Source organism: Malus domestica, chromosome 11 (assembly GCF_042453785.1).
Source record: "Malus domestica chromosome 11, GDT2T_hap1".
Lineage (NCBI taxonomy): Eukaryota > Viridiplantae > Streptophyta > Magnoliopsida > Rosales > Rosaceae > Malus > Malus domestica.
The window spans coordinates 36,824,123-36,838,857 of record NC_091671.1 but is presented as its reverse complement, the minus strand read 5'-3'; the positions used below and the strand labels follow the sequence as shown (position 1 = coordinate 36,838,857).

The 14,735-nt window shown below is 38.6% G+C and overlaps 3 protein-coding genes across 3 annotated transcripts; 2 read left to right on the top strand and 1 right to left on the bottom strand.

Moving 5' to 3' along the window:
* Positions 1 to 2,342: 2,342 nt before the first annotated feature.
* Positions 2,343 to 4,381, top strand: LOC114819665 (B-box zinc finger protein 22). The gene is made up of 3 exons (XM_029089114.2): positions 2,343 to 2,868; positions 2,977 to 3,387; positions 3,902 to 4,381. The coding sequence occupies exons 1-3, from the start codon at positions 2,692 to 2,694 to the stop codon at positions 4,181 to 4,183; spliced, it is 870 nt and encodes a 289-aa protein (XP_028944947.1). The 5' UTR covers positions 2,343 to 2,691; the 3' UTR covers positions 4,184 to 4,381.
* A 1,617-nt stretch (positions 4,382 to 5,998) lies between these two features.
* Positions 5,999 to 10,159, bottom strand: LOC103430652 (protein VTE6, chloroplastic-like). Its single transcript, XM_029089112.2, has 5 exons — positions 9,677 to 10,159; positions 8,918 to 9,171; positions 7,162 to 7,285; positions 6,954 to 7,058; positions 5,999 to 6,459 (listed from the first exon to the last, which is right to left on the bottom strand). The coding sequence occupies exons 1-5, from the start codon at positions 10,097 to 10,099 to the stop codon at positions 6,364 to 6,366; spliced, it is 1,002 nt and encodes a 333-aa protein (XP_028944945.1). The 5' UTR covers positions 10,100 to 10,159; the 3' UTR covers positions 5,999 to 6,363.
* A 560-nt stretch (positions 10,160 to 10,719) lies between these two features.
* Positions 10,720 to 14,320, top strand: LOC103430653 (large ribosomal subunit protein uL13c-like). Its single transcript, XM_008368803.4, has 4 exons — positions 10,720 to 11,241; positions 11,789 to 11,974; positions 13,546 to 13,716; positions 13,973 to 14,320. The coding sequence occupies exons 1-4, from the start codon at positions 10,936 to 10,938 to the stop codon at positions 14,087 to 14,089; spliced, it is 780 nt and encodes a 259-aa protein (XP_008367025.2). The 5' UTR covers positions 10,720 to 10,935; the 3' UTR covers positions 14,090 to 14,320.
* Positions 14,321 to 14,735: the final 415 nt, after the last annotated feature.

Below are 14,735 nucleotides of genomic sequence, written 5' to 3'. Positions count from 1 at the left end.
TTTAATTTCTATGATCAAATGTAAGAACATCACGAACCAAATTTCAAATATATTAGCGTAATTTATTTACTTTCATTTCAAGTAAGCAAACATTCCCCAACAATATGTTCAAACCAACTATTTTGAATGCACCTTGACTTAAACAACACTTATAAAAGGAACTCAACAACTGCCTTCAAATCCTTGGATGAAAGCAACAAGACAACCTTAACATGCGAAGGAGAAATACGTAGCGCCCAAAAGAGCCTCCATAGGCAACAACCCACTCTTTGACATCCTCAATGAACACCCTCCTACTAGTTATCCTGTTCATATCTCTAGGGCCATTCATTTATTTACTTTCGGTACATTTTTGTTAATTTTTATCCATTAAACTTCTTAAATACGTTTGATCTGATGGTTGGAAATTGAGAGGAGTATGTGAGAGATAAAAATGGATATGCATAATTTATTTAAATTGCTAGTTTGTTTGTGGATTATTTTATATGATTATACGAAGAGTAATGCTACACTTACCACATTCGTACCACTTTTGTAATAAAGGTGGAGCCCACCAGCACATGTATGTCTCATCTCTATTAGAAACGTGGTACAAATGCGAATAAAAAAATATGATAAGAATAGTGTTTTTGTTGTGCAAATAACAAATTTACCCTACTGATAGAGTAACATTTTTGTTTTACAAATAACAAATTTGCACTACTGTGTTATTATACAAGTAACGTATCAGATTAAAGCATTTCCAACCGCAAAAGTTGATAATTGATGATATTTAAGGCAGATTAAATAAGGCATTATAGCCTCAATAGTCCTACAATTAAGGGACACCTACCCTCAATTAGTTCCTACATCTCATCCCATTAATCGCGGGTTTACGTACATGGAATCGGAATGAGTAGAGTGGGAATGAATCCAATTTCGGATCAAATGTGTTTACATACATGGAATCGGAATGAGTACAGAGGGAATGATTCCGATTCCGGATCAACCCTGCGTTAACCTTCCCAACAGGAATGAACACTAATGTGGTCCCAATGTAAATTAAGGAATCTGATTCGTACTTTTGAAGGAATTCAATTCCTCATTGAGGTGGTGGATTTGGGAATGGCGGGAATGGGAATCAACTCCACGACCACCATCAGACCACTACCGCACTATCCAATCAAAATGATTGTTCTAAAAATTCCTACTAGTCACTGCTCTCATTAATTCATACGCATTTGAAAATTAAGAAAAGTCACTTGCCTAAACTGTTTAGTTCGTCTAGATCCTGCCTAGCCCAGCTTAGGCACTAGGCTCCAACCCTGCTCGACTAGTGTCTAACATTTTTTAAAACATTGCCCAGTAACAAACCAGTATGATCAAATCGAAACTCATTATATGAGAAGATCAAAACTTGAATAGAGATATAGTTGGAAGCTTATGCTACTATCTTTCATCTTCCACTTTTGGCCCCCAATTTCGTGGTCCTGGTCTTGAAGAATTTGTTAACCATCCCCCACCCACCCTTTGACAAAAGAAAAAAAAATGAAATCCCGCTGCCTTTCTATTTCTTATTCTTAAATGGGCAGTTTAGTAATTAAATTGGTTTTAATTTCAATTCAGGACTATTTGGCAAACAATTTTTATGGAATCAATATTATTCCTATTTTCATCCAAACAGTTTAGTAAACAACTTGCATAAAAGTTCGATTCTAATATATTCTCTCAATTCAATTCATCTTCAATTCAATCTATTTTAATATGATAACGCATTAAATAAACGTGACATAAGTTGAAAGCCTCAACAAGGAACGTGTACCATCCCATACCAAACAATGCCAGTCCTTGGACGAGCCCTCTCTTTAATTTTGGTACCCTCCATATAATGCCCAGTTGCTCCGGGCGTGCCCACTATAAAACTAGGCGAATGCGGGCCCTCACCGGATTTTATTTACGAGGATTTTAAGAATTCGTAAATTATGTTCGTTTATCGTATATTGTGCGATTAGAAATTATTTTAAATATTTTTATTTAAAATTAAACACAAACAATATTTGACAAAAACCGATCACACGATATACGATGAATGAATATAATTCACAAAATTTTTAGATTCTCACTAAAATGATCAGGAGAGGATCCTATTGGAAACTAGGGATAATGATTGTCTGCCCTTCACTTCCGGTGCCCTTTTCGTGCCCTCCTATTTGTGCAGTCACGGTTAAACCACGTTAACATTTTATATTACTATTTATTTTTATCTTATTATATATATACAAAAAATAATATAAAATATTGACATAACTTAACCGTGATCACACAAAATAAAAGAGCATGGAAAGGGCACTGGAAGTGGAGGGCAGACAATCCTTACGAAGGGCAGACAATCCTTGTCCGGAAACTAGGCCATTTGGTTTTTGCGAGTTCCTGTGGTGTTTACATTGTGTCAGTTTTCGTTTGTCAGAAGGAAGTGTCAGTTGCGCTCCCGAAGATATTTGTAAACAGTCGTGCAATTAACAATTGCAAAGCAACGGCGACCTCCTACGCCACGACACTTGTTAAATCCCTCCACGTGTAACACCTCCAAATTGCTTGCTGTCCTCCGAGAAGATCACTCGTTTTTCACTCGCTCCTCCCTTCTTCTACTGTAGAGAGAGAAACACCAACAAAACTCACAAGAGAAGAGATTTTGGAAGGGTTTAGAGAGAGATGAAGATACAGTGCAACGTTTGCGAGGCGGCGGAGGCCAACGTCCTCTGCTGCGCTGACGAGGCGGCGCTGTGCTGGGCGTGCGACGAGAAGGTTCACAAAGCGAACAAGCTCGCGAGCAAACACCAGAGGGTTCCTCTGTGCTCCTCCCACATGCCCAAGTGCGATATCTGCCAGGTATACTTCAAAGATTCGAATACCACATCGAAAAAGTTGAGAAATTTGATCGTAAAAACACGAAATTTGGATTGGGTTTTGCTTGAATTTTTGAGTTTATGATTGCAGGAGGCAGTTGGGTACTTTTTCTGCTTAGAAGATCGAGCTTTGCTGTGTAGAAAATGTGATGTATCTGTTCACACGGCTAATAGCTTCGTGTCGGCTCACCGGAGGTTCTTGCTGACCGGAATCAAAGTTGGGCCGGAGCCAGCTGAGCCGGATTCCGGCGAAGGTGATGGGGTTTGTGTTGGGGCGTCTTCTTCTACTATGAAGTTGCATTCTGGGTCTGCCTCTGTGTCTAGATATGAAACTCATAACCCGTTGCATGTGGAGTGCAAGGCGGCCGCGCCGCCCGGTGGAGGGATATCGTTTACCGGTGGTTCTGCAGCTGGGAGTGTTCCACAATGTTATATAGATGAGTTTCTTGGATTCTCTGATCTTGATCAGAGCTTTGACTACATTGATAATGGATCTTCAAAGGTGTGTGCCTGCCTCATTGTGTTCAGTGCTAATCTTGTAATTATTCATTTATTTAACAATCGTTATCCTATTGCATTGTTGCAAATACATTCTTTATTTTGATTACACTAAACAAATAACAATTTATTTTGGAGAAACCTTTCGAAATTGTGGTGCCAATTTTTCGGTTTCATGAAAATTTGAATGCGAAGTACTGCAAATTGGTTCTTAAAACTCTTCAATGGACAAGTATTTTGAGATTCATAAGATTGCACTTCATAATTGCAAAAAGGAGATGTCCTATAAGCTTGTATTATAGATCATCGTAAACCGCTTTTACTGCTGTTGTGTTGCAAGGCCCTTGTGATTATTGAAGCGCTCGCTAATGTTAGGCCAGCAAGCAGTTGACAGAATTCAATAATTTGGTTGTGACTGATGAGTGATGAGTGATGACCTACTCCTTGGCATATTTCTCTAAGCATTATCGTTCTAACTTATAGCAGTGCATAATGTTGCTTTTTTCTTGTGATACCAGGCTGACTGCAGTAAACTCGGAGGGTATGACTCGCCAGTTTTAAGATCATCTGAGGAGGAATTGGTAGACTACGAGTGCATAGGTGAGGTGCCAGAGACCTCATGGATGGTGCCACAGGTACCTTCCCCACCTACAGCATCGGGACTGTACTGGCCCAAAAGTTTTCAGAATCCGTCCGATTCTTCTACAATGTTTGTTCCAGACATTTGCCACTCACAAATGCAAAACCCTCTTCGTTCCCAACATAATGGTACTATCTCAAAACGTCGTAGGCAATTCTAGTTCCTGCTACAAAAATTACCATATGCTGGGTTTGTTTGTTGTGTTTATAATGTAGTATTTTTGTGTACCGTTCTTTCTCTGCTTGTACTTTTGTGTACCGTTCCCAACATAATGTCTTACTTACCACTTCCCATCATCTCTTGTAATGTTTGTAAACATCAATCTGCAAAATAAAAATAAACAAGTTGTATTCGGTTATTGCATATAGATTCAATTTGATTTTTACCCATTTAGATTTAAAAGGTTCTCCTTTGTCGGATAGAAAAGTCCAGAGTTGTTACCCTGCTCATGAAATTCAAAATGTCCATAAACACGTTTTCTTCTTTAAGAAATAGAGAGATTAGGCAAGACTAGTTCTTCGTCAATGTTTTAGAAACATTGAACCTATGGCTACTTACTATATCCTTAGGTACATTTGTGCTATCGGAAAAACTCAGCCGCTGATGTGACATCTTATCTTAAACAATCTAAACAACTGATGACCTGCCCATGACTCTTTGCCTCTCTTGTCATGTCAATAGCTTCTCTCTTTCACATGCAGTCTCACAAGGGCTGGACCTCCTAGCTTGTTCATTCATTTCTTATTGTTAAAACTGTGATGCATTATGATTTCAGTTTCTTATGCAACTCGGATGCTAAGGTGGCGGTATCCTGATACGTTTGAGATACCGCACCCTGCGGTGCTGTTTGACTGATATCAGATATGATCGACTAGAAATTTCTGTGCTTCTTCCCTGTTGATGATATTCTTAATCCCCAGCCCCATGCCTACCACTACTTTATTATGCTATGTACTGTCAAATCTTGATTTGTAATTTTGTTTACATTAAGGGTTAATGTGCCTCATGTCCTTTGATGTTAGGAATGTTTCAAATCAAATTGCTTCTATTATTCGAATTATATACAACCTGTTTGCACAAAGATAGGAGAAGAGCACATGTTACATGTTTGAATTGTGGGACAAAACATTTCACATGGCAGGATCAATACTTCAATGGTTGGCCTGCTAGTACCAGCCAGAAGTAGGATTGCCATGGAGGATAATATCCCTTGATTAGGCTTCCTGTATTGTCTGTTTCACGGGTTGGACTCGGTTTTGGTGGCTTTCATGTAGAGGCCAAACCAAACCAACTATTTAGGAATGGTTCAGTTCGGTTTGTGATTATACTGTTTTAGGGTAAAATTCGAATTGAACTGCTCGGATTGGTTTGGTTTTGGTCGATTTGAATGGTTTAAGGCGGTTTTCTGTCCTCCCTTTAGTCTGTTACACCTTAACTGTGTACATGATTTTTGTCCGATGAATTTCCATTCGAATCAACGCTATAGGATAAATGCAACATTACCAATTCTGTGTTGGTGCCTGTTAGAACGAACAGTAAACGTTGCATCTAGTTTTCTTCTTCTCGAGGAAGGTGGACACTTTTCTTGGCTTCCTTGACGATGAGTTCCAAGAGCCTCTCATATCGATCGCTCTGCTTCTATCCTTTGCTGTCACCTTCAGCGCCTTCAATTTCTACTTGGCTGCTTCTGTTTTTGTTAGAGGAAATTGGATGGTTTGGTCTGAGTTCTTGTTTTGGTTTGGCATGGTTGCATGAAAGGCCGCCAAGAAATGGTGAGATTCCAACCCAATTAAGGCGGATTTCTGAATTAGTAGCACCATGTGACAGTTACAAAAATTTGTTCGACTGGTACCCATCTTGTTCAATTCATTTTGACTTGACCCTACGATTAGGTCTCATTTGGAAGGTTAATAAAGTTAATAGATATTCTAGACCTGCAATACATGCGACGGAAGTTATTATAAGAGAGAAGATGTTCTTGATGCAAAATAATCCTATTTCTCACTACTTCAAAGATTAATTTCCATAGTACATACATTCCTTACCATTTCGACGATAAATAGTTCACCAATACATTTCAACTAGCTTTCATTTTTTCTTTAGGGAAGGGCAACATCGAACCAAAGCATTTTCTAAATATTTTCCAATGAGCATAATCTCGCTAAATTGTTAACACGCCATCTGAGAAATAAGATAACATGCTTGTAATCCGTCTCCCACGTTGAGCGCAATGGTCTGTTTTCGGTCGCCAGTGTGAAAAATATGGGTCATGTTTGATTTTGTTGGCATAGCTGGTGGGCACATCAGAGAAGCATCTTCAGCCTTAATGGATTTGACAATTTACATACTCCAGTTCTGGAGCAAAACCCGCCGCATCAAGACTGCCAAAATGCTGCCCATCGATATGTTTATGACGTTCACAGCATCGTTGTTGAGCTGTAAAATAGAGCATGGACATGGTGTAAGAACAGAGGGAAATATGTTGCACACAATTGAAGCCGAGAACAACCTACAAGGAAAATTATATACAATGGAGCTGTAACATCTAGGGCCCTCCATGCTTTTGAAGGGGAATTTGTGCCACTAAAGCACAAAGAAACTAGTGCTTTTCAAAATGTATCATGATATTGTTATTATTCGAGGAACCTCCTGTTGCTCCCCAGATTGCCCATCTATTCTATCACCAGGTCCTCAACAGGACAAAAAACCCTATGCTTTCCCATATCCAACATTATTTCACCAAAATGCTCGGGAAACCCATGAATCGAGCTCAACCGGCCATTGGTTCTCCTAAATATGCTAAGAGCAAACCCTCAACGGCCATGGCCGAACATACCAAACTGATTCTTTATTAGAGAATGAACATAATACACAAGAAAAGTTACTAAAAAAGGATATATAAAGAATCAAAGATTGGGACGATTGCCTACCCATCTAAATCCTTCCTTGTCTTGAAGAGCAGCACCTATAATGCTCTCACCAAGATTAGCTATTTGCGATGCTATTACGCATATCATTGCTTCAGGTGCACTTACCTGTTTGAGAAAAAGTACAAGGAGTGTTATATGCATAGAAGTTAAAGCGACAGACAAAAAATATAATACACACAAACAATGAAGGGTATATAGTAAACAGCACCTCACCCATGGCACAACCAACAAACGCAAGAAGGATAGCGGCCAAAAGTCCAGCAAAGGTTCCCTCAACACTCACAGCCCCCTCTGTTCCCCTTGGAACTACCTTCAATGTTGTAACTAAGTACCTGGTCAAGAAGCAAAATTATGTTCTTGGAATTTTAAATTGATCTGGGGTAACAGAAAAAGGTCGTACCCAGTGCACAAGGCTCCCGCTTTACGCAGGATCTGGGGTAACAGAAAATACTAAATTTTTTATGATCTCAAACAAATCATTGCTTATCTAAAATCCAAAAGGAAAAAGACACATTTATCCAGTTAGCAGAAAAATGAGGACAACACTAGTTGGATTCTTTCCCAAACGAGAAAACTGACCTAGGAAGGGAGAGTTGCAGAATTTTATGGGGCAGCAGCTTTCAGTATATATTAGGGGGTTTGGGATTTCTGGTAGCAAATAAGGCAGCTAGAGATTTACAAGGTGTATCCTTGAGAAAAAACTAATTGGATTAGAAAAGCGATTTCAATTGTAAGCTCTAAGATTCTTCATGAAAAAAGAAAAAAAAAAAAAAAGACACATCAGTTTAGTTCTTGATGCAAGTGACTCGACCTAATATCAGGAGAACCAAATTCTCAATTTGATACTTTTAATTCCTAGCTTCTTTATGTTGCCAGAACTACTAAAAAAAAAGGTCGTACCCAGTGCATAAGGCTCCCGCTTTACGCAGGGTCTGGGAGAGGTGAATGTCGCCAGAACTACTCAAAAGATAAAATTAAAGCTTCAAATTTCACTATGCTGCAATCATCCTGCATTAGAAACTGCAGAATAGACTAAAATGATTTTGTACCTGAAGGCTAAAGCATTATGCATTTTATGTTAGTTTCACTTCACCTGAAGGCTAAATCATTACGCATTTTATGTTCGTTCCACTTTACGAGAGTGTTACACTGTCAATGAAAGATTAACCACTACAAGCATACCATGGTTAAGGCACTTTCATAGTATCAGCCATTACATATTTATTTGAACACTATGGGTCTACTCAATTCTATTGCCTAACTAAACCTAACAAAATATAGTTTCAGTAATGGTTGTCCATTCTTCTACTGATGGACAGGACCACAATCAATGAGACAAACTACTAGAACCATCTTCTCATTATGTGTCCAAGTTTTGCAGGCCTGTTCCCGAATAACTCAGTCACCTAAAAAGAATCCTACAAGCCATCACAAGATTCAATTGACGACTGAAGGTTTCAACTTTCAACAGATCATAAATTGAAAAGGTTTAAGGGTTATCAGTAATTCATACTTTTCTTATTTTAATGTTTAAAATGTTGCGCCACATGACATTAGGTTGGGCCAAACTGCTGGAATGTTCCACGCACAACCATTTATCTTCCTTTTTGGCACCCATCAGAATTTGAGGCAACCTTATGTGTCAATCATATGGTGTACAGGGTTTAAACCTAATGCTATGTAAGAAATCACCAGAGCATGTAAAGCTGAACGATGTATAAAATCTAATAAGAAAAGACGAAGAGAGAGATGAACTATGACAATTTCAAGCAATAGACTATCACATGCCGTATATCTAGAAACTTCTGGGGTTGCTAATTTATGTAATGCCAATAAAAATGAAACTTATTAACCAAATGTGATGCTGTTGAATATTAAACACCAATATTAGACCCATAAGATCAGTTATAAGTTATAACAACATGGACACGAAGATCTCAATTCAAACAAATACAGAAACTTACGTTGTTTTTCCATATGCCTTTCCCATCTCACTCGAGACAGTATCACTTAACTTAGTGCAGAAGCTGGCAACAAACCCTAGTTGCCAAAGCCGAGAATATCTGCTTCCTCCTATTCCAAGTATTGACAGGAAAGCACAGACACAACCAGCAGCACTGGATCCAATGACACTGCCAGGGCCTCTCCTTCCTTTCCTCTTCTCGGCTACCCCTTCAGCCTCCTTTTGTTTCATCCTCACCTTTGTCACTGCCGTGCCCTGATAAGATTTTGACAAAACCCCATGACGAAAGATCAGAAATCGAAATCATTCGGAAATTAGATTCATTAAATGAGCATAATAGCATGGAATTGTTAAATCTCAAAGTTACAGATTTCACGAAAATCCTCTTTGAACTGAGTCAAGTTATCAACTGTCACTATGAAGGTTCAGCACCTTAATTTTTGCATCCCTCACTCAAATTTCAAAAAGAAAAAAATAAACTGAAATTTAACAAAATCTATAAAAGAACAGAACTTTAAAGTGCAATTGATAACGAAAATAAAACCAAATACCAATTATCGCCATTTAGTATTTCGGTCTAGCGATATTCTTGTTTTAGGAACTCTCCTGGATGACGAGTTCGATACCAGTTATCAGAAAGCTTTATGGAACTAATAGATTAATCAATTTATACCAGAAAACAGACAAAAATAAAAACCCAGATAAAGTTAATGTCCAAAAAAACACTCTGACACATAAAAGCAAGAGAATTTTCACTCACAAGGACGAAGTATGCGGCCACCAGGAGAAACCCAGAAGACCCAAAAGCGCGCCAAGTGAGAGTACCGAGCAAGAAAGCAGCTCCAATGCCGGAGGCAGAGAGTCCGGAGACCAGAATTGGAGAACCCAGCAGGAAGATCAGGAGGTTGCTGAGGACGGAGGACTGCCAGGTCGGAGGCGACGACTGGATCAGGCTCATTGCCTGGGACACAGCACTCTGCACACTGGCTGCGGGAGGCCCGTTCATTGTTTGTTTGGGGGGATTGCTGTGGCGAGGGTGGGTTGGGATTAGGAATTTTGTGCGGAGGATGGGGAGGGAGGAGGAGGAGACGCGGTGGGATTGGGATTGGGATTGGGATTGGAATAAGGAAGGAATTGGAGGGGGTTTGATGTGCAGGAGGAGGGGAGCTGCTGACAATGCCATTTTTTTGTGTATTTTGAATGTGGGTGTGAGTGTGTGAAGAAAAAAGTAAAGTATTTGGGGAAAATCCATATGACGTGTCATTATCAAGTTATTTGGGTCATCCATGTTTTTTATTTTATTTTATTTTTTATAAAATATTATCTGTTTATTAAATATCAAATTTATTTAACAAGGAGTCAATTTCAAAATATCTTCGATTTAATGACTTGAAGTTTAGTTGAGGTTTTAATTGGGTTCCAAAATCACTCGAATTATGAAACTTAATGACAAACTCGAAAGAAAGTCTCTTGTTTCATCAACAAGAAATGAAAAAAGAAATATAAATTGAAAACATCTTTTATCATTCGCATAAAAACATCACTATGCTAATAGCCAGTTATGAAGTACAACTTGAGACATTAATCAACTCGAACATTGTCTAAACATTTTTCTATGTTAAATTTGAATCACCCCTCTTATTAATTAGAAAATTAAAAAAGTTCGATACTTGAAATCACATTAAACTTAGGGTTGAGCTATATTGATTAGAGAAATATATTATTTCAGTTGTTCTGAAAATTTGAATTTGTAAATCAATTTAATATAAAATATCGTTTGTACAAGAGAAAATCGCAATTCTCCACCAATTCAAGACTTGTCGGCTCGCTTGGAAGAATTTTAAATGAAAAAACAAATGTTATGTTTCTTGGAAAAATAATTAAAATTCATACCGATGCGGTGCGTTTAGACCTACGTTCATCTGCCAGTCGAGCATCTTATCCTCTTTTTATCAACAAACACTCCCCAAAACCCAACCCAGAAACACAGCGGAGTGGGTGAGACTCTGAGACATCAAAATGTCCGTACTCTCGCTCGCAGCTTCATCTTCTTCTTCCTTCATGCTTTCATCCTCCTCCACTTGCTCTTCTTCCCCAAAGCCCCCATTCTCCTCCTCCGCAAAACCCCCCATTAAAACCCCATTTGTTGGGTTCTCGGTGGCGCCACCACAGAAGCTCTGGATTCCCTCCACCACCGACCTCAGCTTCAACAATGGAGGTTCCCCGCGTCGGAGCTTCGAGGTCTTCAGCAGTAAAACTAAGGACTTCGTTCGGGTCCCTTTGGATCAGCGATGGATGTTCGAGGACTACGAAGTCGACGGCCCTGTATGTCCTCTCACACTCGCTCTCTCTCTATCTCTACATATATATTACGTATGTGTATTGGGGTGTGTTTGGTTTTTGATAAAATGTAGCCAAAAAAAGTACTTTTTCAATTTTGCTTCTGAAAATTTTGAGTTAGAAATGTGGACCCAGAAAGCAAAGAAGAAAAAGGATTTGAAGTTTAATGGTGGGTGTGCTCAAGACTTGTTCTTTATGCTTATTTCTACGAAACGCCGGTTTGCTAAGCTTGTTTAGCTTAAACAGTAACTTATGTAGTCTTCAATGTGAAAAATTGTGACCAATGGATAGTTTTAAAGAAAACTTGGTGTATTTTGTGTGGAGGAAACTTCTATTGATTTCTTCAAACATGGTTATTGAGTTTGAGTATATGCCTTGGGTCTGTTTACTAATAATATATACATACATTTTGATTAAAGATTGTGTAAATACGCTATCCTAGAAGTTATTGATGTCAATATTTACTTTTCTTTGAAGGCAATGTCGATATGCACTTAGGTCCTTACTCAGGTTTTCCACTCCTTTTTTCCAGGACATTTGGAATAATACGTGGTATCCAAAAGCTGCAGACCATGTGAATACTGACAAGCCATGGTTCATCGTTGATGCCACGGACAAGATTCTTGGACGAATGGCATCCACAATCGCCATTTACATCCGTGGGAAGAATTTGGTGACCTACACCCCTAGTGTGGACATGGGAGCATTTGTCATTGTGGTATGTGGAGTGTATAGTTAATTAGTTATGCACATACTTCTTTTCATTGTCATTGCTCTAGATGCAGACTAAATTACAGTCTTCCTTGACTTGTATGGTTCTGGCTGGGGAGTGGTTCTTAAGGTTTTGGTTAGTGTGGAATTAGATATTTCTAGATCAATGTCTGGTCCTTACTTGAGACCATTGAAATGATATAATTCTTGTTGTGCTGAGAATTTCATTAGATCTTCTTTAACAGTGTATCTGCTTGCATCTTTATGCTCTCTTCCATGTGCCTACGTACCTTGAAGTTGATTAGTCTTTGTCCCAATTTTTAATCTGCTAGTTTATCCCTTTATATTTGGAATTGTTTGGTTCCTTCATCATTTTGTCGAGACTTGGGCTTGGTAAATTTTTTTTGGAGGTGCTCCATGGGTGTCTGGAAGATTAGTATTCACACAATCTGAAGCCTCTGGTGCTCCAAGTGAGACTATGTCATGTGATTTCTGAGAACTGGCTGTGGTTACTGATATTGATATTGTTTTGGAGCTAAGTGGGTCCAGAATCCAGAAAATGGGGTGCTACCAATGTTTCCCAGTCTATTTATATGATTGTCTAGTGACTATACTTGTATGGTTTCAACCATACAATGTGATGATAAAACTGATAAAGAACTCAAGCACATACGAGATTTAGTATTTTTATTTTATAACTGCTAATGGTGCAGGTTTTCATAGAAGGCTAGAAATAGTATTTTTATTTTATAACTGCTAATGGTGCAGTTTTCATAGAAGGCTAAGAATGATATTTCTAGTGAGAATCACTTTTTCTATTATTGTTCCTTGCTTTCTTCTCTGCTTGTCGTTATTCTTTGGGTTAAAATGGGTGATGTTTTTATTTGTCTGTTGTGTTATTAAAATTCTGGTTATTTTAGGTTGTATTTCGTGTCGACTTCCAGTTCACTTCCAGTGCACTTCCCTATCTCTTTCATTATACCCTTCCTGTGCTAGAGGAAAGGAAGGTCTTTTCATGTACCGTTTACTCTCTACTGTGTAGGCTTTTGACTGTTCTCCAAATATTCCTTCATCCTTTTCCACCATTAGTGTTTTTGTGTTATCTTTACATTTCTATTTTTGTGTACTTTGTCTCACATCCCCTTGGTGTTTTTTAATAATACTTTGTCCTGACAAACATCAAAAAAATATCTCACAATCACACATACAAATCAAATGATAAAGAAGGTAACCAGGGATTGAGCAAAGAAGAAATGCACGAATCCTAATAAATATTATCTACTCTCAATGTAGTCTGAAACAGTCTTAAAACATTTTGGTTCCAAAAAATTGGCGTTAAATCATTTTTGTATTCTCAGATGGGCATATGCTTTACTGTGGGGCAGGCCCAAAAATGCTTCTCTCAAGCTGTGGGTCTCTAGCAGACCCTTTTTTCATTTTTGTTTTCAAGTCTTGTATTGCTGTTCTCTCTGGTTCTCAAGGTTCTGGAATTTGCTTAACTAACTTCTTTTCATGTTTCTCTTATTTTCGCTTCAAATACTTCTATGCTTTGGTGGATGATTGTGTTGAAATTTATAGGTAAATGCTGAAAAGGTTGCTGTATCTGGCAAGAAAAGGAACCAAAAACTCTACAGGAGGCATTCTGGACGACCAGGTGGTATGACAGTGGAAACGTTTGACCAGTTACAGCAGAGAATCCCAGAGAGGATTATTGAACATGCTGTTCGTGGCATGCTTCCGAAAGGGAGGGTGAGTTCTTGTACTCAAAGTTATCTTCCTACATGCCTATTGCCTACACATACACAAAAGAAAGCTATATCTTTCATTTGCATATATTTCATTGAAACTACAAAACTCATTCATAATAAAAGTATATGCAAGTGGTTTAGGGGTTCTCTTCTCTCTGCATGACTGTTGTGCTTGGCTTTACTATTGTTTTTCACTCTGCTACTGCTCTGCATTGTCCGTTTTGAATATTTCCTCTAAAACAAACTCGCTCTTGCAGCTCGGGAGAGCGCTTTTCAACCACCTAAAGGTGTACAAGGGGCCAGATCATCCCCATGAAGCCCAGATGCCAGTGGAGCTGCCGATTAAGGACAAAAGAATACAAAAACAGAAGTAGATTTGAAGCTGGATTCTGCAGCACTTCATCTATTTCATTTCCTGGGCAGAGTTTAATGCTTAAAATCATTGGCTAGAACCCGGCTTTTTTCATGTTTATATTTTTTGCATGTAGATGTCGTTTCCAATCAGAGGCTTGCTTGAATCTGGTCGGAAGCTTCCATAGGTTTCATTTGCTCTTATGTAATTGAACACGAAGATGAAATTATGTTACAACACGTTTCAGCAGAAATTCTGTGTGCATGACAGATGTGCATCGATGCTGTAAAAAATATCGATGCGTTTTATTGGCATCAATGATATTAACACATTATTGATGAGATATCAATAGTCTGTTCCATAGCCAAACTACACGTTTGAGAGTTATTAGCAATGAGTAGTCTGGCTAAAACAAAATTAAGAATGCATTTTCCGATTTTCGTGGTGGAATATGGTCAAGTAACTGTGCCAAACTCATGACAAGAAAAGACAAAGGTGGCGAGATTACATACGCTCATAGCAAATGGAAGAGAATTTGGATCACGATGGTCCTGCAGTGGGAATGTCTCGTTCCGGATTCTGAATAACGAGGAGGGTGGGCAGGATACGTTGTTGTACATTGTACATGGCAACTTTGGGAGGATTAATTTCAGTAACATCTTTTGAGA

Bases quoted from the DNA above. Each gene is read 5' to 3' on its own strand.
- LOC114819665 (XM_029089114.2), top strand. From the start codon at position 2,692: ATGAAGATACAGTGCAACGTTTGCGAGGCGGCGGAGGCCAACGTCCTC. The intron at 2,869-2,976 runs GTATACTTCAAA...TTATGATTGCAG, and splicing joins CCAAGTGCGATATCTGCCAG to GAGGCAGTTGGGTACTTTTT. The intron at 3,388-3,901 runs GTGTGTGCCTGC...TTGTGATACCAG, and splicing joins TTGATAATGGATCTTCAAAG to GCTGACTGCAGTAAACTCGG.
- LOC103430652 (XM_029089112.2), bottom strand. From the start codon at position 10,099: ATGGCATTGTCAGCAGCTCCCCTCCTCCTGCACATCAAACCCCCTCCA. The intron at 9,172-9,676 runs GTGAGTGAAAAT...AAATCTTATCAG, and splicing joins TGGCCGCATACTTCGTCCTT to GGCACGGCAGTGACAAAGGT. The intron at 7,059-7,161 runs GTGCTGTTTACT...TTTCTCAAACAG, and splicing joins TTGGTTGTGCCATGGGTGAG to GTAAGTGCACCTGAAGCAAT.
- LOC103430653 (XM_008368803.4), top strand. From the start codon at position 10,936: ATGTCCGTACTCTCGCTCGCAGCTTCATCTTCTTCTTCCTTCATGCTT. The intron at 11,242-11,788 runs GTATGTCCTCTC...CCTTTTTTCCAG, and splicing joins ACTACGAAGTCGACGGCCCT to GACATTTGGAATAATACGTG. The intron at 13,717-13,972 runs GTGAGTTCTTGT...TCGCTCTTGCAG, and splicing joins GCATGCTTCCGAAAGGGAGG to CTCGGGAGAGCGCTTTTCAA.